Here is a 25647-nt window from a genome sequence, read left to right on the forward strand (position 1 = left end):
TAAGTATGCTTTGTCGATTATAATCGAAATATTCGTAAATGTTCGTGATTACGATTTATTCGGGCAAGACTTGTCCCTTCGTGTACTGGGACATTGTTTGACTACCTGTCGATTACTTTATTTGATTTGACATGAAACTGATGGAGATTTCGGAGAGATGTCGATAGAGACATAAACTATGCACTGAGGTACACGCGCGGGCATAACGGAGATTAACCTGCCACGTTAAACGTTTACTAATAGTTAATTAACAGACAAGATTGCGATCATTGCCTATATGTTGTAAATTTTACATTACGTTAGTCGAATAATTCATATTCCAAAATAATATGCATTTACATAATATGATAACACGACGTATTTTTTTCAAAAATAGATGCCGATTGTAATACAAATTTCTATCTTGAATTACAAATTTCGTTCAATTTTTATTATATTGTATATAACTTAACGTAAGTTTAAAATTATATTTGAAAAATATTAATTTCCCTGTACTATACATACTTATACATATTACTTATTACGTATCATAGAACAAGTTTGATCAATAACCAGGTGTTCGTAATTAAGAATACTTTTTTAAAGCGCATCGATAATTAGAGGAAACGAATGCAAATTACAAACAATGGCGACCTCGATTTCAGCGTTGATTAATTATGAACAAGAATCAAAGGTCTTCATTTTCATTCACGAGCGTTCGTTTTAGCTGAATAATTTTTACCATATATGGAAAATACTCGGTATCTATATACATCGGCAGAAGAGGTTTGCACGCTCATAAGAAGTTCGTATTAAACGATGTGTCTCTGGTCAAACCATCCAATTTCTGCCTGAAACGTTTTTAGTCATCTGCCACTAACAATTTCCTTGGCCCAAATTCCGAAGGATTTATTTAGGGTACTTTGTATTAGGTTGTCCGAAAAATTTCTTTCGTTTTATGAGGAAACAATAAACAATGTTTTTTGTTTTATATTATTTTGTCGAATTACGTACGATCCATTTTCTTCTGTTGAGATAAACACCGCGACATTTCACAGACTTGGCTTCACGTTTGTACGAAGGTGCACTGTTGTAAAAAATATGTTTGCGAAAAAAAAATACTTTTCGGGCAATCTAATATATACGTACACAGTACGTCGATGGGTTAATGAAGAATACAGAGATAGGGTAAGCAAAAAAAGAAAAAGAAAGAAATCTACATAGAGTAGTTTCAGTTCAGGTTCAAGGTAGGTGCAAAATACCGCAAAATTGTTTGATCGTCTTTGCAACGCTTTGCTCGTTGTAATGTAAAACCTCAGGAATATTAGGAGAGGTATCGGACGAGAAATACAGGCCAGAGAGGAATACAGAATATAGAGCGTAGTTTTAGCCGAAGCTGGCTCTTTGATCAGCAATTAACATCACGAACGGCTCTAAGCTCGATCTTCCGTATGATCATTGGATGAGCCCTCGAGACAGCAGGCCGATTTTCCCTTGGTTTGGTCTATTCGCAAACCGAACAGTTCACCTGTTTCATCATCCTTCAATGTACTCGACGACTTTGCGCGATATTATTGCATAGTTGCTCGCACACAGCAACATGGTCCAGTCGTGCTTCTGATTGATCAACTTTCCGAATGTATTGGCCAAGCTTCCCTACACTTGGAAAGCAAGCTTTTTGGAAAATTGCTTGCCCGAAGTTCGGTTTGCGATAGAATCGGGCTTATTTCTCTAATCTTGTTTATCGAGTCCGCCGTATGGAAGCTGGAATCGTGATTTTGCTTTATTTCTAAATTCATTGAAAATTATTCATTGATATGTAAAATCTGCTTAAAGTTTCGTAAAGTCAGTTTAACAGTAGAATTAAACAAAATTCAATCTTTTCACAATATTACAGTGAAATATAATAATTTGAGAATTTTTTAGCTTTGGATATTAACGTAGACATGGTCGATAAAGATTCAATGATATTGCATGGGGAAAATTCATATACTAAATGATTATGTTTACGTATTTTAAACTCGTGGAATGATCTGTCAAACTTGCGTTTAAGGAAACCTCCGTATATAAATCATTGGCTGTAGTATAGTTGTAAAACATGGAAATATATATACAATTACTACGTTATAATTGATACACTATCATTAAATCCTAAGTGTACTACATCAAATCTAAACGATTTCCGTAATTTTTACGTAAAATAAAGTAATTTACGAACAAGTTTCTACTGCACGTCTTTATCATAGCTCGCGTATGTAAATAATGTTATTAAACTCTAAGCTTTCATTACGCACTAAGATGAATCGGTCAATTTGTTAATCAGATCTAAAAAAAAAAAATCTCAACAATCCTGAAATACCTCTCCTTAAATGTTTTCTTATAATTTCGGTGTATCACACGTTTGCGATAACAATCGATTATAATCAAGTGCCCGAACGAATTCATAGAAAATTATATGTATAATGTTTATGTTTAATTAATTTAATCATGTTCCGTTTAGTTATGCAATATCTGTATCATAAAATTACACAAATTAGGAATCAACGTAATTTCGTTCTTTCGAATAAGTGGAAATAAAATACATAAAATTACACCTGCGTTTTCACAGAAATTAGAGGTCGACGTAATATCGTTCTTTCGAACAAGTGGAAATGTCACTGCAATTTATCTTACTATTTCGTTCGCAACACGGGGCAGCGCAATCGTTCGCAAGAATTCAATATATAGACTGGTTAGCATGTATTGTTGAAAGGTTAGAGCTATCGTGATAGATTATTTTAGCTGCAATCCTCTTGTAAAGCCAACGTTCAATGTGGTCGGTATACGATACACGATATCGTCCCTCCGATTGCAGATTCTTTTCAGAAAATCCCGTCTGGACCGAACTGCTGGCGCATCCAATCGAGATCCAATGTGCAAGATGGCGTTTCCTTATGTAACATACGGTCAAATATATAGTAACTCACGGAACGTGCTTTTTTCAATTTCTTTTTCCTTGCGTTCGTTTTCCTCTGAGACCGCCGGAGGGATAATACAGGCATTAGAGATGGCAAGAAGATTAGATCAGACGACACATTTAAATTACGGACAACGTGTTCAAGCAATCCGTCAATCTATGTTTCTGCCTTCATCAAATTCCAACTTACGTACGTATAGGATGTTCTGTAATTGATGCAACACTATTGGGAAGGGGCTACGCGAAAAGTAAGTCAAACATATGACATGATACTTTTTGATAAGATTTTTCGTTTTTGGAATAATGGATACTTCAAATATGTATATATTTGCCTGATTTGATTCTCTGTTACTTTCATTTCCAGAATCACATAAGAAACAATTGCGCGTTCAGCAATTAAAGATATCGATTGATATTAAGAGAGAAGGATTGATACCTGTAATCTCTTAAACGCATAATTGATTCTATATGATTCTATGTAGTAAAAATCGTAGAAAGCTAGATCAGTGAAATACGTAAATAATGAAAATTAATTTTCTCCGAAATAAAGTCAACTACCAAAATGTCCGTTTGTCTTGCTATATGTTTTTTACGTATCTTTTTATGGGATCATCTCCTTTGCGGCTCTTGGAACACGTTAAAGAGTGTTCTGAGAAATTTTCATCGATAAGAAGAGCATAACTGTGTATCCAAGAGGATAGACAGTTTCAACAGTTTCTAAAGTATTCAAGTACCCGAAGTAATTTCTTCGATGTACATGGATATCGAATATTCTATTTTATTCTGTATTCTACGATAGTCGATGCAACAAGCTCAAACATATGTAAAGGTATTATTATTCGCGACAAGATTTTATAAGTCGGGACACGATTAAGCGCACGTGTGCCTGTTAAACAAATACTTTTGAAAATAAGAAAGACTTTTATTCGCTATTTCTGACTCAATCTTCTCGGTCAAAGTTACAGGACACTTTGTATACCTTTTTGCGATATTATCGCGTGAGTCGACACTAACGTTTCGACGTTCCTTTCCTTTCCTTTTCTTCGTTCCTCGAAGATAGAAACTTAAAATTCAATATCGTCTTTACTTCTCGAATTTTAGAACCTTTCTCGAGTTCGTTAAGAGACGCGAAGAACTGTCAGTGCTAGTTTATTCACAGTAGCCATCAATTTAAGAGGACAGCGAAACTGAAAAGCTTCTGTCCGGGCTACGTGAATATTTGTTTTAACTTAACGGTTATGCTCGATCGTTTATTTTTACTGCGGTGATCGAATCACAGTCAAGAAGTTTATAGAGTGTAGTTTTTTAAATTTCACTCTATGTATATAACAGGTTGCTGTTACTTTGTTTAAACACTGTTCATCCAACATCGATAATTGCATAACTACCACTTACTGAACAATTACTATTTCATTGAATTTATTTCAGTTACGTAATTTCTAAAAAGTTGAAAGTAGGAAGAAATTCTATTTTTTTTTCTTTTTTGCCACGTTTGTTTATTCGTGATTAAGAGATATCGTCTTATTATTGTGGTAACAGGTGGAAATATTTTCGCTGCAGACGAGTGAGCTCGTACGTTTATCACAAGTTTTTTACCTCGATTTCACAGGATTGTATTGTTTTCGAGCAACGCGGAAAGCCTAAGGGTACATTAGAGCACGTACTCGCAGGACAATGAGCCTACCTTGGCCCTTTTTAGTGGCCTCAGGCTGTGCCGGCGACTCAGAAACAATGGCTTGACGTCGAAACACAAACTACAGTTTCATTAGTGCTCATAACTGACGAAATTAAACCCCCTTTTCCTGTCACTCTTTCGCGACCCTTGCCCCTCACCATCCCCGTATCACTGGTTAATTAAATCTGACCAAAAACATTTCGTGAAATTCCGCGTTTTCATGGCTTCCTGCCTACTGCTCGTTAACAAACATCGAATTAGTTAGTTAGCTAGTTTTGGAAAACTAAATACTTCTTAAATTATATAATAATTGTTGTGGAATATTAGAAATTATATATAACGTGTACCTAATATTTATCTGATAATTTTTCGAGATGTGGATCATTTTCAGCAATTTTCGTCTTGAATCAGAGAAATATTGATCTGCCTGTTATACATATAATTGTATATCGTATATGAAGTTTACGTTTTTATTTTGAAGTAATTTTAAAGTTTCAAGTAAAGAACGATCAAACATAAAAACGACGGGGTGAAGATAAATTTTAAATCCTCGTATCTTTAACTTTTAACATTCAACGATTACATGTTACGAAGAAGTTACATAAATTTACTGTCTTTTATAAACAATTTTTTTCTTCTACTACTTGTAATTCTTATTAGCGATTCGCAAGAGAATAAAAAACTACGAATGCAGATAATTATGTACGTCCAGAGTATTTTACATAATTTAGTAGTTTCTACGTTGGTGTTTTAAATTGTCCGCTGACTATATTCATGCAAAAGTTTGCAAGAAAAATCGTTCCCTGCCAACACCTTTGTTCGTCTATCGAGTTCAGCTATTTTTATATATCTTCGGCAAAATGATCAAAGGAAAGGATTATGCCCGTTTCTGTCCATTCAAGGAATGAATTACTATCGTAATCTATCGCTCTGATAATTCTCGTCGTAATTTGGACTGGTGATCAACAGTAGCTGGCATTTGTCTCTCAAGATTACCGCTGTCTGCTATTAGTGGATCAGGGTATTAATAACGAACATAGGCTGGAGATATGTAGTTGGGTTATTAGCAGTTAATGCCCATACTAAATTTATTCGTAGGAGAACCGCAGGGATAAAAGCGGTCCGAAGACCCATCAATACTATACTTTGTTCGCTATTCAACGTTGATGTTCGCGTTTTACTATCTCATCGTTTTATTTTATTTCTTGTAAAAATCGATATAATATATAATACTTACATAGTTATGTAGGTGTAAAATGTACGATTCAATCCGGTCCGGGCAAATGTATATTGCTGTTAGTATTTGAACTTCTATGGAATTTTAGTGGAAGTTTGTAATTACGATGTGAACACATTGGACTGAAAATTATTCTCGTCATTTATGGCTGCTGTAGATTAATTTTATTTTCACGTCATTTAACGGCCACTGTTTTGTTGCTTCAATTAAATTTACCACGTTGGTTAGCATAGATAATTCGAATACCAATAGCGATAATTCTGTAAAATAAAATTGTTCTCCTAGATCTCGTTAAATGTCATATAAAACATACAGGGGTCAATTAGATATCTTATCAGAGTTCAAAGAAACATTGGTTGCTTGTAAAAATTCACATCGTTATTGTAAGAAGCGCAATAAAAATAACAAAAAATGGTACGTTATCAGATACTATTTTGTCTGATTTATGTTTCCTTCGTTTGAGCGGGTTTTTCGTGGAGGGAGCTTACAATTAGATAATATATTTTACAACTCTTATCTACGTCCTTTTTTTCCTTCTACTTTAATATTTGACGTTTATGTCGAAAAATCACGATATTAGCAAATACGGATGACGAAACAAAAAAAATGTTATGTCACACGAAAAAGAATTGGTTAAATAGTAACAATATCTATTTCTATAATTTAGAAATACGCAAGTAATGTACATGAAGAGAGATAAATTCGAGCATTGAAATTTTTATAAATCACAAGTTGTCATATTGAAGAAAATAATCCTCCAAAGTACTATAAAATCTGGCATCGAGAGCATATTAATTCCAACAGTTTTATAATAGTAATTTCATAGCAATAATATTAATTTCAACTTAAAAATTGTATTAAATATAATAGATAAAAACCACGTTGCCTAACTTTATTGAAACATATACATGTATGTACGTATATATAATAAAGTTAGTAAAAAATAACATTATTGATTATCGTAATATCATTAACCAGCAAAAAGGTAAATATGCATAAAAATAGGAAGAATTATAGAAGAATCTTCATTTTCTTCAATGATGTGTAAATTTGTGAAACAAGATTGAGCAAACCTGTTTTGTTACGATTACAGGAAAAGATAAAGAAGATTCACAGTGTCGTTAACATGTTCCAGCAATCTTACATTTTTTTCTTTGTATTTGATGGAACGTTTCCTGCGTGTTAATACCGTCACGATCAAAAAATACTAATCGTAGCAACGCGACGATGGGAGAAAAACGAGAAATTGTGCGTAGCCATGAATGTCAGTATGAATAATTGTTACTACCCTGAGTGGAGAGAAACCGCGAGACAAAACCGGAAGTGTGCTCGAGTAAAGTGGATAAGCGTAATGGTGCGTTATGCACACAGAGTGTGAACACGCATTGACGTCGTCAAAGGGAGTACCTTCTAAACTCTACGAAAGGGAAAAAGAAGCGTGACAAAATGACTAAAAAGCTGTGGAAGAATGTTGCGTTTCAGTCGTGTCATTTTACCGCACGACGATGTCATCGTTTGCAACGTGTAATTTCTACGTACGGCTGATTTTGTACGATCTACAAATTATGGCAATTATGGGACGTTTACATCCGCTCAACGTTAAAAAAAACGTTTAAGATTAAAAAGTTATATTCGTATCGAGATAATATACAAGTTGGAAGCTTTGTTCTTTATCCGGAGAAAAACTGAGTCTCTATTTATTATATTTACAGGCGTGTATTTCTTATTTATACGTTTTATTGAATATGGTTCTTAGGAATATGGTTATTCCATACACATATTTCGTATAGACAAATGTTTCGAATTAAATATCGAATTATACGTACATGCGCATACTATAGTTCCGTAGTTCCGCGTACATGCTGGTAATGTATTGTAGTTACGTTATTTATACGGCACAAGTAGGACACTAAAATGTTTAACTGGGCTACGATGGAGAAATTTCCTTACGCTACGAATTATCACGCTCCGTTAACATACCGTAAGTTTGTTATCTACTTGAAATCTTTTGTCAAGTGCGGGCACGGCGGTTACCGAGGAATAGCAAACTTAAACTGCCGGAAGGTTAGAGTGTGCACGTGGAATGTCTTCATGCAAGGGACGTGTAAGGATATACGAGGGTCTGAAGTCACTTGATGCTCCGCTCGAGAGTCTATTCGACATTACACTTTACCTAACAGAGGAAGACCGCATCCTTACTCGAAGGTAAAGGAAATAGCCAATTGTTTCTTTTATCCTCTTATTTCTCCCCTTGATAAAACGATGATTCGATTTTTCACATTATTATATACTATATACCATAGATATTTACGTACACACAAGTTTTTGCGCAAATAAAAAAAGCATCGTTATATTAAAAAATCTTTAACACAGTTCGAAAAATGAAGGTTAAAAAATGATAAGCACAAAGTCTCGTCGTTCGACAACGATTTTGCTATCGTTATAAATCTTTGAGAAGGCTATGTTGTTAATATATTGATTGAATTTAAAAATCGTTCCCCTGTAAAGAATGTAAAATACGACTTATCGTATTCTTGCCTCGTACTCTTCATACCTTCAATCTTACATCTCTGTCGTCGACAGCGTATCAGATTTTTACAAAAATGCGCTGCATCTTAATTACGATAGAATTTTATCACGTCACCGTGGAATAGTTCCTTCTTTTGCAAAAATTATCTAGACATGGCAAGTAACGTACACGTTTAGTAAGCATCACCATACGTGTAAGAAGCGCGCGATACGTGCATTGGCAACGCACATTACTTCCCCTTGTCGGAACAGGCTGTAAGACAATACCAGAAAGTGTTCTTCACTGGAAAGAAGTAAAGTGGATAAACGTACTGGTGCGATGTGCACACAGAGGGTCATGTGCACTGCATTTAAACGTATATATTGCTTGCACACTGTGGAAATCCCGAGTGGACGAAAGCTATGGTCGTTGCCGGGATCATTCTCAAGATCTCTGAAAACTTCAGGCGTCTCCAGCGTCCCGTGTTTCTAAAACCTTTAGTATGTATAATAATTCTGTATAGGGACAGCAGAAGTGTACACTGCTGGACGGAAACCGCCATTGTACTTGATTTACCGAGTCGACCTACTTCCCTGAACTTTAATAACGCGCCTAGTATGATTCCTATGTGCACCTATCTGGGCTTGCAGTGCGCTTTTTCCAGATTCTTACGTTTCGCAAAAAGTATACCGCTTCAAAGGTATACTTGGGCTTCCTTAAACATGAATATGAGATGAATATGGAATGAAATATAGTCCTGGTATTATTAAAACCGCTGGTAGTTTATGTAAGAAATGAAAATGGTAAAAATGTATAAAATATGCTGGAGTTATTTATCCGTTTTTATTTACTCGCTGTCATTGAAAAGACCGTCGAAATCGGTTATTTAACCTTAGCGCGTAATTTTAAATAATTTTTGTTCAGCAGTTGTTTTCCCTAGTGGATAAATGTTTTGTATTTTAATTGTCATGAAATTGCAATTACGCGAATAAATATACCAAGCTTGTTCCAATTATAGATTTTGATATAAACGGAATAAGTACGAAAAATATAATAATGCCACATATTTTGCAGACGTAACTTCATTTATACTATTTTTTATTAATTATATTATTTATTGAGATACTTATATTAAACGAATCATACAAAATATTTACTGTCATATATTTTTTAAAAGACTAGTAATAACAGGTATTTTGTTATGTGATTTTATTGATATTATTGCTAATTTTTGTAAACCTAAAGGTAATAAAAACCCTTCTATCCGCTGATTACTTTCAAATATAAAAATAAATAAATATATAAATATCTATCGAATAGATCTACAATATAAATAATATTTCATGCGATATACGCATATAAATATCTAACTGATTAAATAAATTTCATGGCATAACAATAGACGCAATTTCCTATAATTCCTCGTATTTACCACGTTATACTCGCGTTATACAACATCGGTATTGAATTAAAGAACAAAATCCATCAAACAGTATTACACAATCGATGTCCAGAAACGATACATTTCGCTGGGATCGAATAACGATCGGTTTATTTATCATGCAGAACAGGGAAGGAACACGTTTGGTTCGAAGCGGCGCAACCGAGGGGACACCCATAGCCTTGGTGCCAATTATATTCTCATGGGTTTCTCATAGTTGGCGAGGAGCTTCTAAGCGAAGGAAAATACCACAAAAAGATGCTTTCAGTTCTCCAACAAAACGACGAGGGAGAATGAACGAGCAAGTTCGAGTGGTACGACGAATCCACGACGAAGCCATTACTACGTTCTTTGCCGGGGAAGTAATGTGTTATTGAGGAGCTACCAGGTGTAACTTATGCCTCCACCAAGGCTCGAGAGTTCATATTGTACCTGGAGCTCCTATGAAGTGCCCCGACAATAATGGCCCACCCTTTGTGCACGATGCTCTATTGATGTCGAGAGGAATTCCGTAACGTCTGCGACCTGGAAGCTCTCTCGCGCTCTCTCTCTCTTTTTCTCTCCTTTCATTGTCTTCTTTTTTCCATCCAGCACGCAATCTCTTTCTATCTCGGAATCGAGGGTATCTGGCCTTCTTTCTATTCTAAAATAACTACATTTCGACTGCGGTTCACAAGTAGGAAGAGAACGAGTATCGTGTATGGACTAGGTATTATTGCCGTGGCACACGAGACGTGTTACCTGAATCCACCTGGATTTTGTGCGATTGTCGACTCGGCCGAGGCGTTTGTTCGAGGGGTCTCGTGTGCCGTGATCGAATTTGGATTCTACCTTTTTAAGGGCTCGTTAAAAGACTTCGGGGTTTTGTCTGAGGACGGACAGAAGTGAGATCAATCTCGCGTTTTCCATTGTCGGTGGAAGCGAGGGTGTCCACGCTGTCGTTTCAATAGACAGCCGAGGGTTGTTCAACGAGTGTGACGAACCTTTCCACAAAAATAACTCTTGACGACGTAATTCGAAATATCTTTTGTGGCGAAACATCGGAAGGCATCGCGTCGCATCCACGAGGCCTCCTTAAGCACCGCGTTGGTGAAAGTTAACAGCGTTTCCTGTTATCCGCTGGTGCATGCACCGTGTTTGATATTCTTATTACAAACGCCAAGCTTTTTATACGTTGTTAAACAAGAAAGAACGTATTGGCCGCAGAGAAATCGATTCGCATATCAAGCGTGCAAAGGGAAAGCGAAAGCTAAGATTTATGTCAATATTTGCGTGTTTACTGGCTGAAATGTTGAAACTCTCTATAATACCTGTTCAATATTTAACGAAAAATTGAAACACGAACTCCGAAACAACGTACGAATCTTTTTTTTATTCAAGCGATTTCAATCTCGACGAAGGGATTATTTTGCAGCGCATGACGGATCACTAGACAAACTATGTTACCGTAGGTATTGAAAATAAAGCATTATATGATAATGGAAGAAAAAAGTCCACTTTCTGCGATTGTTTCTTTAATTTTCCCTGGCCTGCCTAATAACAACTCGAAACAAGATGAGAATATCACGCTTCGTGGGTTTGCAAACGACAGTGATATACAAAACGTAATTCCATGAAAAATATTGTCCTCGTTTTATCAATATAATATCGTGGATGGTGGATTGAATTTATGAACGGTACGAGTCTTATTTCGAAAGTTTGAAATTTATTAAACGATTTAATAGAATGTTTAATACGCAACAGTACGAACTCTTGGGATAAATTCTTTCAAAATATCTATCAAAATGGTTGCAAATAAAATGTAACATTAACGTTTAGTGGAAGAGTAGAAGTTCTAGAAATAACAGCACTTGCAATTGTCTCGGAGCTAGCTGACAGATAAGATAAGGTGCGAACAGTGCACAGGTAGTGAAGTTTCTTATTCGTAGATTACATGTGCATCACGAAATATGCGAGGGCGAAGCGTTTAAATGACGTCGATGCCTGTTAACGTATGATTTCCGCTCGTCTTATTGGAATATTCTGCAATGCCCGCCCCCACTCTTCTGTATTGGGCAATAAGAAAATTGAGGGCACCGATCGTTCTTTACACTGAACATCGATTATACGTTCTCACGTGAGTAGGAATAAGACTATGCCAGAGATTCATTTACTATCGCTCTCGCTTAATCTCAGGGTGAAGAGCTGTTTCAGCTCATAGAGACCTACTAACATTTTAACGAATCATCAATGTTACGTAATTACAGGGACGGTGAGATGAGATTGAAATTGAAAGAATTCTTCGATCGTAACTGTGCAAAATCATATCGTAATCATCGTGTTATTTTCATTTTATCACGGACATGTTCATCTGTCATTAAGTTAGGGTAGTGTTTAGCGTGAATCTTTTCTTGTTATATTACTAATTATAAGTTGATTAGACTAGCGCGGCTATGAATATGTTGAGTATGTTGAGTTATATGAGTTGTGGTTTGTCGCATAACGTATAGTAGGTCGGAAGTGAATAAGAAAATACTATCAAATAAACCATTGTTTTCAAGAAAATCGATTTTCAAATTATATCAAATATACGTTCGTGTAACTCTCAAGTAATTGTGCGATGGTGCACCTATATCTTTCTTTCATTAAATACTTTGTCTTATTTTATGTTTGTTTAGCCTTACAGCGATAAGATATATAGTACATTTCACAGAAAGAGATGTACCCTAAGATATAAGGTGTTAAGTGCACGCTTACTTGATGCATATCTAAGATGGATTTTCTGGAAAATAAAATCTTCTTCTATAAAGCTTTATTCTCCGCCTTTGATTTATTATGGAAACCCTTATTCGATAGTACTACATTTTATGAAAGAGTTTGTGTATTTTCATAAAAAATTGTTGAAAACAACGTGTTACTTTTATTAAAGGATTTAACACGAAAGCACCAAACGATTAATCAGTTTTTGGTACATTAATAAGGAATAATCTAAATAATTATAATTATATACACGTCGTATAAAATTTTGTTTTACATACTCGAAAAATGAACATTTGGAAATTTTGTATATTATCTACAAAGTTTTTTCAATGCGAATAATAACGTTAGTCCTCGCGTGTCAGAAACAGGAGCCAATTAAATTAAAATATTATGAAGTTCTGCTATAAATGCCCACTGAATTTATTTCTCGTAAATAATTATATTTTTAAATAATGGAATAAAACTTTCTAAAGTAGGAAGCTACGCTACTCAAAAATCTTTCAAAATTAATTCGAAAGCACTAACACCTTTCAAGAACTGGATAAATATTTTTAATAAACTGTTGCTAAACGTGCATGTATTGCGATAGGATGCTTTTAATTCGATTTTATTCCGAAGTACAATGGTTTAAAAAATAACTCAATAAACATACTTTACTTAAACACAAACCAATATCTCATAATTTAACAAATGGTCAATACAAAAACGTGGATGTTCGCGTAGTTAAAAGAGTTTCTTATATTAATATGAAACGAATGCAAATACAATTCATGCAACTCGATGCAAATAATTGACGAAGGTGCAAACATATAAAATTATCTCATCTTTTTCTTTTCTAATTACAGGGTTGGCTGAATGAATTTGATCGCGTTTATTGCTCGATTATTAGCGATGAAACTGTATTGACTTTCTTTTACTTTGAAATAATTTCGTTTGCCAGTAAAAGCTGTAAAAGCTTTATAATCCCTCGTTTGTCCATTAATTTCCGAATAAACGGTCGACGTTGCAACTAGTTTATGAATCAAGTTTTCTGTACACATAGAAATCTAACGTTTTTATACCCAAACCAGCATCTGTCCCGAAATTACTCGGGAAACGTTGCTCCTACTCTTTCAGCGTTAGCAGCAACGTATGCACCGTGCGTTTTTTTTTTTTATATACAGGAACGTCCCTTTTTGGAAAGGTCTTTAAGTTACATCCCGGCCTGTTTGTTACTTCTGGCGAGGTCGTGTGGTTCAAGCGGCGGCAATTAACGTACTGTATTTTCTCGGCTAACCTTTTAATCTCTCCACCACAGCGGTTTATCTAAATTGTGCTAGTTGGTAGTGTGGGAACGATGCACACGACGTGTCATGGGAAGGAAGTAGAGCGAATGCATCACGATAAATGTGTCTGGGCTGTGAGCACGACTTAAAGGGCGGAGCTAAAAAAGGATTGAAGACGATTTACGTGGAAGGTGGTGATAAGTGCTTCAACAACGTTACCTCATGCTATTTATATCATTTTTCCTATTTTCATACGTGCGCACGAATCATGCTCTCTGCGGGAGATCTGAAGAAGCAGCCTATTATTATTTATTTATCTTTCTCCAGAAATGATTTTTCTGCGTAATTCGTTCTTGTACGTTCTGATGTATATTTAATAGCGTTATTATTACTGTTATTTCAAATATTGTTCTTCATCCACGCAATGCGATTCTTTTATGTGCAATTTGATGATTCTTCTAACAGATGTTATAAATTGATAGCATACGTGCAAGGTAACACACGTGTTTAACGTACAAAAAATATAAATCCTATAAATTCAATTTCATATTTTTCTACCTTTATAAGTACATTTCGTATGCACGCTCCTAGCATTTTGCCAAACGTAATAATCAGAAAATTGGAAGGATCGTTGAATATACACCCGGAGGGATCGTTAACACAATACAATTAGTTCTCATTGTATTTCTGAAATTTGTCGAATTTCTCCAATTTCGAGTAATTTATACAGGGATGCTGTATAAAGGTAGAAAAGGGGCTGCTGAAATATCAGTATTATACAGACACTCTGTCGGTAAAGAGACAAGAGGCAGCGAACACGAGGTATCCGATGCCACGAGCAGCTTATAAGTACGGTCCTGAGGAATGCGCCCGTCCGATCCCACGGCTTATACCCTCTCCTGTCTTTCTCTTTCCTCTTCTACTTTCTCTTTCTCTCTGCCGTCTCTTCTCGATGGTAATATCGCTAAGGTTAGGCCGTTCGAAGGCTTCTGCATGCATTCGAACGATCGGTGACTCTCCTAGATCGGCAAATTCAACGATCGATTCGCAACGGTGCCTATCCACTTTAGCTTTTCGCATGAGTTAGTAAGTAAATTCATAAATACATCGTAGTGCCGCGAAGCGACACGACCAAGAAATTAGAGAGTTAGAAAGTCAAAATCAGCTTTCGATAATTTAAAGCAACCGGGCGATGTATCATCGTGAGTGCGGTGGATACAGTAGCCCAGGTGGATTTCCTCGGATACAGCCACGCCGGGGAATTTTCTGAATTTATCGTTGGTCATTAGGTAACACGTTTGTCAAATGAGATTAAAATTACTTGATATAGTTTTAACGGTATGCGTAGAATGTTTCCATCGCCGTTAGAAACTATCGAGTGCGTCCTTTCAGAGTGGCTTTAATGCATCCTTTTAGAAATATTTCTTCAACCAGATAGCAGTTTCCAAGCGTTCCTTTTTCCACGGTAACAAATTCCCATTTCACTTTAGATATTTATTCGTTCGGTTTCCTCGGAATCTTAGCATTCCAACTTTTTCCATGGGACTTTCTTAGATCGCTGGATCGTACGTCTTCGAAGGGATCCATGGTTTTTAGATTTTCTTCTAGCCTTTTCCTACGTCCATGTTTGGTTTAACCAGTTCGTTTCGGACTTACCGGGATAGTGGATCTATTTAACACGTCAACCAGTTGAACAGGTACAAAACAACATGAGAAGTGGCAAGTCGTTACTATATATACAACGTTACGTTTCTTTCACGCATGTGAAAATCTTTGCATGTGAGTTTACTTTGTTTCAGTAAAATTCCACGCTATTTCCTCTTCGATCGGTATTTTCCGCATATCGGAAAAATCGTAACAGATATCCACTTTCTCCCTCAAAATTTCTACGATCTTATTATATATTACGTATTAACTTATGCGTATTGTTGAAAATATTATCTACCGTATTATTACTTATCCTAATGTCTTGAAAAACAGTTTTTTGCAGAAATGAAAAAAAAATATTTTCCAGTTTATCAAATAACAAACATAGATATTCAAATATATGTAACTACATATCATAACTTTAAAACAATAGACGAGCAAAAGTTGACAAAGACAGAAGTTAGTACAGAAATATGATTCAAAGTTGAAAGAGCAATTCACAGAAATTTGAAAGAAACAAAAGAAAGAAAGAGGAAATATTGGAAGGTGTAGAATCAAGTTTTTTAGAAACTTCACGAATACTTTTGTCCCGACGAAATGTTACCGTGTTCTGAATCTTGTCTCGTTATAAGTTATCAAATAATGTAATTAAGATTTCCAGTTACATACATTTGAACTAATTCGAATATAATTGAATAACATTGAAAATGTTTCTCTTTTAATGACTGTACATTACAACTGTGTGTAACAATAATACTTTCATCTGCCATTATACGCGAGCATATTCTAAAAGCATGAAACGTGAAAGATTTCATTTTGTGTTTTGATTCTATAACAGTATTCCTCTTCATTCTACGCAAAATGTTCTTTGTTATATGCTCTCGTTCGCGTCATTTATTTCATCTCGTTTTACATTGAATAAAACTTGCGAGTTATGTCTTTACAGGCAACGAAACAACAACAAAAATGCCACGACTTTTTCACTAGCCGTTGGTTTCGGCTTGCCTCTATTTGGCGAAACAATGGGGGGACTTGGTTTCTTGAATTCCTACTTGCCAGATGCATCGGCATATTTGGGGTCATGTTGCGGTACTGCAACCTAATCGCGATCGGTTAATACGGTAAGATGTTCTCAATGATTTGCAGTCCGGCGCAGAACGAGCAAGCGCAACGGTTCAGAAAAGAAAGGAAGATAAAAGATAAGCCGGACGACGCGTCGCACCGCACCGCACCGCGTCGCGCGCCAGTGCCTTGGGATCATTTTAATGACGCAATCTTCGTTGACTCGCGTGAAAGTTGACTTGCGTGCAGGTCCTACCTGCTCTTTCCGCTCCTTACGAAGAATAGTTGGAAACGATACTATCGAATGTCTCACTGAGATCGAATGTCACGCAGATGATCTTATTCCGTTCACCTTACTGTCACGTTAATTGCGTTTAAATTGCAGCAAATAATAGACTGACTCTATATATATCGCAGTGTCACGGCTGGAGATAATTTCGTTTTGTCTCAGGAGAATGTCAAAATCGTGGAAGAGAGAGTTTAAGAGGAAGAATAGTAAATCAGAAAAATAATATTTGATTAGCGTTCTCTAGAGACTGTTCTTTTGGACAACATTAAGTGTTTAGCGTAAAACGCGTTTCGTGCGTTACCAAGTAGTTTTTCGCTCTTCTGGAAGAACTTGTTTGAGTCGTGTAATTTTAAAAGTACATATTTGTGATACAATTATCGAATTTGTATGACCTATATGATAAGAAAGGTCCATTTTTTTCGGACTATGAACACAGTGGTTTAGGAAAATATTCTGAATATTTCAGAGAATTTTTATTTTCTTTTTTATTTTTAAGGTTTTTAAAATTTCTTTAGATATTGGTCAAATTTGAAGCGAATTTGAAAATGTGCATGGAAATCATAAGATATTTATCGCAAGCATACATTTTGCAGAGATCATCAGAGTATTGATTACGTTAATAAACCATAATGTTTGTAGTGGGACTATCTTTAGCCTACGCTATACGTCTAATTGCACATTTGCAACAAATAACTTGTAAATACTATACACATTTTCAGATTGGTATCAAATTTTACCAAAATAATCACGGCAGTCGTGTTCCATTACAATGTTAATGAAACTTCAAAAAGTTTCACAATATATTCATAAAAATCGGACAATATACGTATTTGTAAGAAACTTTTCTGTTGTAAGTTAAGTTAAATATTTTCTTGAGTCATTGTATGTACGCATATATTATATCAGAAACAATTTTGCAATTTATGTACGTTTAACAAAGTCAACAGTCATTTTATTCGAACAAAAATGTGTGTCACAATTGAAATTTCTTTGTAACTGAAAAACTGAATATTTTTGGTAATTTAATAAATTTATATCGTAATTAATACTTGCGTCATTCGTGTTACGCTTTGGTAACTTTTGCATTACCTACCTACGATCTTTCTAAAGAGATCGAAAACGCATTTAGGTCACGAACGCATAATTTGTCGGTTCAAATACTTCGTCGAGGTGAATGCGTAGCATAAAACCAATTCGTACAAAAAGGATTAATTTGCCTCTACTCAGCGACTATTTTTTTTTCTATATGATACGAAATATCAATGGAAGATCATGAAGATCGATTTCAGATAATTTCAGATCCTAGTGCATACGTAAATATGATAGGTGAATATGCACGTAAAAGAACTTACTTTTAGTTTTTGAGTATGACCACATCGGCAACAGCAGTACGACATGTAGTCAGGTAATGCTGGCATAAACTTCAGCTGTTCCTGTTGCTGCGAGTACTCGTCTACTAGTTTGCGATACTGTACCCTGAAGATGGGCCTCGTTGTGCTCTGCGAGCCTTTACCAAGGCGTCCCATAATCGCAGAGAATGCGGCCAGGATTTTGCGCCTGCGTGTGAACCTCCTCATGCCACGGCGACCGTTGCACTTCTTCGTCCTCCAACACGATTCGAAGCGCACGGTTTGCGGTCTTTGCCAAATTTTGGCAATTTTTTCGGTTAATAAAATCAACACACTTGTCTAATCACTAGACAAATATATATTTGTCTTTCCGTTCACCGTACGAACCGAACACATCACACGACCGAGTAATTACGCGCAAATCACACGTGGGTTCTCCGTCATGACACACCGTTCTCATAATAAATTTACCATCTCGTTCGACGAGTAATATCACCGGTGGAACGTTATTAGAAAGTATAAACGGTCGAATGACTTGATGTTTCATACTTCATCTGTGGCTTACCGATCGAAGGTCACTCTTTGAACAAACGTCAATCGGACCAAACATCAATTCGAGACGCGAATTTTCTTCGGAACAAGCTGTCGATTTAACTGGCACTCACTTGTCCACGGCACCACCTAGCACACTTTCTAATTCGCATACTACCGGCATACCGGCTGTACAGCATTCAGCACTACCCAGTGAAACCTTCATTCACTTATCAGCGAACAGGCACACTTTTCGAGGAATTCACTCCGTCTCAGCCTATGATAAACCGCGCAAAGATAATGGTACCATGGTGTTGCCTGAATACGACGTTCTTCCGAGCACTTGAGAAAACCAACTGATGCGTCTCGATCACTTTATGCATGCAGGAAAATCGTCTGAGGAATCTGGATCACGCACAAATAAAAATACTTCACAGAACTACGAGGAAGGCACGTTTCAATGATTGACACGTGTGTTTCTTTCCGGTGTCGATGTCTTCTTCATAGCTTCTCGTTGCTCGTTTTCGACTCGCTGAAACAATAATCTCGTCCGTGGTATGTTGCTCTTCTATTTTAAAGTCGTCGCATAAACATCGCTTCTACGTGTCCGTAAGTGGAGCGAAACGTTTCTGTAGATCGACGACTACGACTATAAATATTGCACCGATTCATCGGTACAATAAAAGCGTTTCGCGGTATCCATGCTTCTCTGGTACGGTCTTCGAAAATTATCCAGTACCACCTTGTACCGCTGTAAGGTATACTATCGTTGGCAGGTGATCATCCGTCTCTGATCCGGTAGACCGGTCCGATCGCTTTACGCGTGGGACACGCACGGAACATCCAGGGCTCCACTTCGTGGCGTATGTAGTCTTCACTGAGTGTCGTTCTGCATGCCGATCCGTGGAAACCGGTTAACGAGTTCGAAACTGCCTTTCGCTTCGTCCTCGTCGACTGTCAACCATACTTGCATCTACCACTAGCACGTTAACTTTGCGTCTTTTTCTCGTGCTCTTTTCACTCTTCTATTTTTCTCTTCTGTTTTATCCTTACGGCTAACGGACACGAAAGCCAATCAATCGACTAGAGATATCGCTCTGACCTAAATTTTCCAATTGGCCCGATTACGTTGCTCGAACTTTACCGTTGATAATGCTACCTGTTGCACTGTTGCATATAGTAATATTCGCGGGATACCCGCGTGTCGTTTCGCTTCATCCCTGAATCGATTGATCCAAACGTAGAGACAACTAGCAAGCTCGAGTTCCCTACCAGTTTTACACGATTTCTCTCTTTGCACTGAGCAAGCACTGCCGGATACGACTCCGTTATACGAACGTGGCAATACGAACGGAGTTAGATTTACGAGTAGAAGGACGATCTTTAACGTGACGACATTCCGTTCTCTGGCACAACCTTCGGAAGCGAGGTATACTCGTTACGGCACGACGATTTCACTGAAGCTCCTAAACACCAAGAACCGAACAATACTAGTTTTTAAGGGAAAATCGGGTACATGATAAGTAACGATTGGTACGGGAAGAGAGAGAGAGAAAGAGAGAAAGAGAGAGATAAACACAGAGAGAGAGAGAGAGAGAGAGAGAGAGAAATAGAAAAAGAGAGAGTAGCTTGAATGGAGCACGTTGATTCGGTTAATCTAGAAAACGTCTGTTTTCTAGAGCGATTCACGAGCCGGCAGAAGGCTTCGCGTGCCTTCTCTCTACTGTCAACTGGAATGGCTGGAGAAGAGATGCCGGTGAATTTTCGTGTCCCCTTCCCCTGGTGGACGTCGCAGTTTCGGTCCTACCTGACAGAAGCCAATCCAGGTGGTGCTCCTCTCGAGCGAGACGAGCTGCCTAGAGCATGCTAGCCGGCCCAGCAATGGCAATACCTCCCGGTACGTATAGAGAGAGACTGAAGTCGAAAGAAGAACACGAAGCAGGAGTAGCACCAGGCGGCCCACACGGCTCTACCCCCACCAGACCACGGAACCGAGCAGCAGAGCGACCGACCGACCGACCTCTTCTCTCCGACCGCTTTCTTGCTCCAACTGCGGCATTGAACACGTTCAACGGCAGCTGGCGAATACCAGCTATCTTCTTCCTTGTCAGCCTTTGCATCTGGCCGCTCTCCTTGTCCTGCTTTCGCACAGCCAGAGCCGTTCTCGAGAGAGGCCGCAACGCGCCGATCGCATGAGTTTGCGATTCGCGTTCTTTGACCTCCTGCCGGCACACGATCGTGGACTCGTGTCGGACCACGGACGTTACTCTTGATACCTTCCACTTCGTGCACGACATCCGCGACGTCATCGATCGAGGATCGATCGACGCGCGGTTCGCAAACAAGGGTAAGGTCCCGCGCGTTCCATCTTTTCGTGCATTTTTTGTCTTTTTCTTTGGTTCGCAAACCTCGTTCCGAAAGGAGGTGCCGTCCAAGTCGATCTTCCCGATCGTGAAATCGGCCATCGTTAAACCGAGCATTCTCTCTCTCGAGCCGCGGCAATTCGGAAGAATCGACGCGGGTCAATTGTCGCGATTGTCGCAGGCAGCGTGAGTACCGTTAGATCGACGGATTCCATAGGTACACGGAGAAAGTAGCCGATATCATGTTTAGCGCTATTTTATAATTGACTTTGTGAATACAGTCATGAGTCGAGAAATTGAATGTATTAAACGTATAGTAGATGTGGGAGCTTCTTTTATTGATGCGCCCACTCTTCAATGGGCACTTCAACCGTTATGGAGGTGCACTGTAAACGTACGTATTTTCCCGCGATTGAACTTTCTAAAGCTATTTATATTTTATACACACAGGTAAACGCAATGTAATGCAGTGGCGCGTTTTTGAGATAGTTCGACGTCTCTGCTACGAGAAAATCAGTAGAAAACCTGTAAATGTTTAGAATGCTAAATACGATAAAATATTAGGTTGTATAAGTTCACGAATTTGGCAATACGTATGAACATTGAATGTCCATGTATGTACACATATACACGTACAAAATGTGATATAATCGAATGTGGTTATATGTATTCCGACACACATAGAAACTTAAACAAACTTAAGAAATCATTAGGAAATTTTCAAAACATTTTAGGAAAAACGCTGAGCTATAAAGAAATCATATATTCAATAGTATAATAATAATCTTATTAATTTTCGATGTATCAATATAATAAAATTACATTATTCTATTTGTTGTCATTCGGCTCCATGCAGAATGTAAACGATTTTACGATATACATTCAGATCTTGAGCAGACTTATTGAACTTCTCTATTTCATTTTTTCAATGGTATTTATGTTAAAAAATTGTGAAGGATAATATATAATTCTTATAATTTACTACATTAGTTTTAACAAATTTTTGTTACAACGTAATGTAGTCGTGTATTCTTGAGATAGTGATTTTTTTAAAGAAAAAGGTTGTTAAAAAATTTATTTGGACATAGACACTCGTATAGAAGATGTTACAACTGATAATTTTATTACAGTGTGGAAATTGTAAAATTTCATCCGCGCAAACTATATTATCTGGTAAAGTTAAATATTTCATCAACGTTAAATATTGTAGTTTCTTCCGCGATAGAGAAATTACAAATAAATGAACGATGGAAAGAATAATACCTGTCGCAAGCTGTTTCCTAATAATCTTGTAGTTTCATTGACGTTAAATATTAAGTAAAAAAAGGAAAAGAGAGGTTGCTACGAAAATGACAAGAACGTATCGTATACAGCTTTCTGTAAACATACGTACATATATTATATCAAGTAAATGAGATAAAAATCCAAGAAATAATCGATAGACACTGAAATTTATATTTATGAAAAAAAAAAAAAACAGTTTCAATCTATTGGATTAGCTGGTATTTCTAAAATAAATGTCATGAAAATTTTCAAACTCTACAGGATTATAAATCCTGGCTACGTATACAAATGTTCTTAGAGTTTACACAAATTATAGGACCATTAACATTAGGTAGAAAATAACTTATTGTGCCGAGATAAGTTTTATTGGAACACTTTTACCGATGTCTTCGTAATAACGCCATTATTCACAAGGTGTGGAGTTTCGACGAAGATAAAAAGATAGATGCGTGTAACAAGAGATAAGCCGCATACATAAGAAAGTAGCCTATAAATTACACAGAACTTTTCGGTTATCGAGATAAATGGGAAAATGTCGTGTAATCGCGGATTTACGAGTATCGATGCTTTCGGGAAGAAAAAGCGTTAAATACGTGCTTCTACAAGTTACAATATGCAAGTCGGATAATTCTTTCTCGATTTACATAGGATACTGGTTTAAGAACTACGTTACACCGTCCGCCCATGAAAATTAACAACAGTTTCGTGGTAATCAATGTACAAAATTCAAAGTAATAACAAGTAAAGGAGGATAATTGAAAATTCAAATATTACGTCGTAACGTGTAATTTCTACGAACTTACGCAAGCAAGTCGATCACCTGGTCAGTAATAAAGTAGATAATAAAAATGTAGATGGTATTCTCCTGTAAACGATGTAACATTCTGTTAACAAAGTAAACCTTCGCGATATGAATTGCAAACAGTTTTCAATTACAGAACATTAAATAATCGAGACGCAAGGGAAAATGTCGTGTAATCATATATTTTTAAGATTCGCGAGGTCCGGAATTTCGTTGGACGAGCTATCAAGTTCTTTTTTTTTTCCGGTATAAACAGAAAGTCGAGTTAGGAATACGGGAGCTGCTCTCAAATTCAATTACCGCAGTTACCGCGGAAAACGGGGTGGACGGATACGAGGTAGTAAAGGTAGTACGGCTCGCCGGTAGCCAGAGCTCGTAAATGATCCTGAGTTAATCGTCAACCCTGGCTAATTTAATGTACAAGAGATTCCACTTGGTCGTCGTGCTCGGCGTGAATTTCACGAAACCTTAAGGCGCGCTCCTAACGCCGGAATAAATCACTCGATACCCTTTCTTCGGCCGTGGACTGGAAGGAGGTTCGAGGATAATATTCCGCGCGATCGTTTATGCAGATCACGCGTTAAGATTCAACGAAGTTCCCAACGAGAAATCGTCAACGATTTCCTGTCTTCTCGCTGAATTTTATTACGACCAACGAAAATTACTGTCTACCGCCGCTCTTCTCGACACGTAGCGAACATGTTAGAAATGTTACACCGATGGGCAATGCGTTGTACAAATTTGTAGCATCGTCATACGGTGTGAGTGGAAAATTTACTCTCGTAAAAACGATATATGTGTACTACAGACGTACGAAAAGTTACGAGATTCGTGAAATCCTGAAACTTGTCGAAGCGTGCAACTTACGTATATTGACAAATCGTTATAACGAAATGTAAATATTTGTTCAATTTCAGAACGTTGTACGTATGTGTATAAAACATGCTGTATGTATTTTAATTATTTAAATATACATATACTGTTTGAATAACGTATCGAAAGATCAAGCGTCTCGAGTGAAGTTGTAAAATGTGTCTATAGTTTACAATTCGCTAATATCATATAAATTGCATTCAATTTCCATTCAATTTTGTGCTCGATGTTTAATACGATCAAACCTTTCATACGTAACGCAAATTGTTTATTCTGTCGTCTAAACGAACACCATACAAATGTTACATGCAGTGTATATAAATCTTGTGTAACTCAGTGCGTTTAACTCGGTTGCTGCGTAAGAGCTTGGCAATGCATGGTCATAGATCTTGCAGAATTTGCTTCCCACGTATATATCACATATATGTTGTATCGACGAAACAATCTCACGTGCAATTTCGGTAGATCTTCGAGCTTGGTGTCGAAGGTTGAATTCGCGACAAAAGATAAGGATGTTACTTTTTGTCGCGGGCATCGGCGGCGTGTTCGTTTTCTTCGTCGTAATCGACGGAGGAAAGGGCCAAGCAGAGCTAATAAAAAGCTACAGAAAGACCCGAGGCTGCATACCTTACGTAGTCGCACGCCTCCACGCGACTCGCGTCCTGCAAGCCGCGTCGCGGCGTGGCGCTCTGGTCTGTTCCTTCTAACGGTCTCAACAGCCGGGATGCCTTATCAACCTGTGCTTTCAAGCTCTCCCTTCAATCTCTGTTTAGCGAGCCTGTTTGAACGGTATCAGCATGTTTAACCACCTCCGAGCTTGCTATTAGGCCGAGATACTCCTGTTTGACGTCCAATTATTTTTAAAGCTAATAGCACACAGCCAAACCTCGACTCTCTCAACTCGAATCTCGAGATCTAAAGTCTTCCCCATAGGTAGCAGACTATTAAGTACAAAGACTATTAAGTATAACTATATGCGTCCTTTAGTTTAGCCAAAGATTCCAAATGAAGTTTAACGAAGTTTCCTAGTGGTTTGTCAGACTGTCTCTTGTTCGTCTGCGTCGTATGGGCGGAGGTGTACGCAAATAGCTTTACTAAAAGTTGGTAGAACGAGCACCGTTTCGAATGCATTACTATTGGTTGTAAAATTTATGCTCCTTCGGTGGTCAAGCGTAGAGTGGCGCGTTCAACGACTTCGCGTCTCAATCCTTCATATTTTCCACGAGAGCCGCGTCGCGTTGGCGAGAAGCTGATATCGCAGACGGAATAAGAAAATTAAAGTCGGCTGTTAGTCATTCGTTGGAGCGTTGTTCGTGACAGGACAGTCGACCGTAGGAGCTTCTTACCGTTCGCGAGAATCGTTCATCGTCGATCAAATCTTCTGTCTCTTTCAACAAATGCGTTGCGTACTAGGTGGATCGCGTGCAGCCACGGTCTCACCAGGAAAACTCGTCATGATCGTCACGAATAGAAAGCCAAAGCGAGTCCGTGGTCGTTCGATTTATTCCATTTCTCGGTAGGCGCTGATGTAGCTACGGGGTGAGGTAGCAAGAAGTGAAATGAGGGTACGACATCGAAAAGAGGGGAGCGTACGCAGCCACCAACTAGGTACCACTATTATCTGTACGAGAATGCCAAGGTCAACC

General features: G+C 37.5%; 1 protein-coding gene and 1 long non-coding RNA gene across 7 annotated transcripts in view; one reads left to right on the forward strand and one right to left on the reverse strand.

The window, feature by feature from the left end:
• Positions 1-25647, reverse strand: part of LOC117231953 (tensin-1-like) — a 277151-nt gene that overhangs the window by 29594 nt on the left and 221910 nt on the right. The window contains exon 1 of one of the 6 annotated variants that reach the window (XM_033490982.1): positions 18152-19432. The exons of the other annotated variants lie outside the window; for them this stretch is intronic. Within the exon in view, the coding sequence (XP_033346873.1) occupies positions 18152-18376 (225 nt within the window). The 5' untranslated portion in view covers positions 18377-19432. Of the gene's footprint in view, positions 1-18151; positions 19433-25647 lie in introns of those variants that run through there. 6 annotated transcript variants of the gene reach the window in all.
• Positions 19406-22892, forward strand: LOC117231962. Its single transcript, XR_004493048.1, has 2 exons — positions 19406-19542; positions 20359-22892. It is a non-coding gene; the product is annotated as an uncharacterized LOC117231962 (long non-coding RNA).

The sequence above is a fragment of the Bombus vosnesenskii genome, unplaced genomic scaffold, assembly GCF_011952255.1.
Source record: "Bombus vosnesenskii isolate JDL3184/JDL3185 unplaced genomic scaffold, Bvos_JDL3184-5_v1.1 scf7180000013276, whole genome shotgun sequence".
NCBI classification, from domain to species: Eukaryota; Metazoa; Arthropoda; class Insecta; order Hymenoptera; family Apidae; genus Bombus; species Bombus vosnesenskii.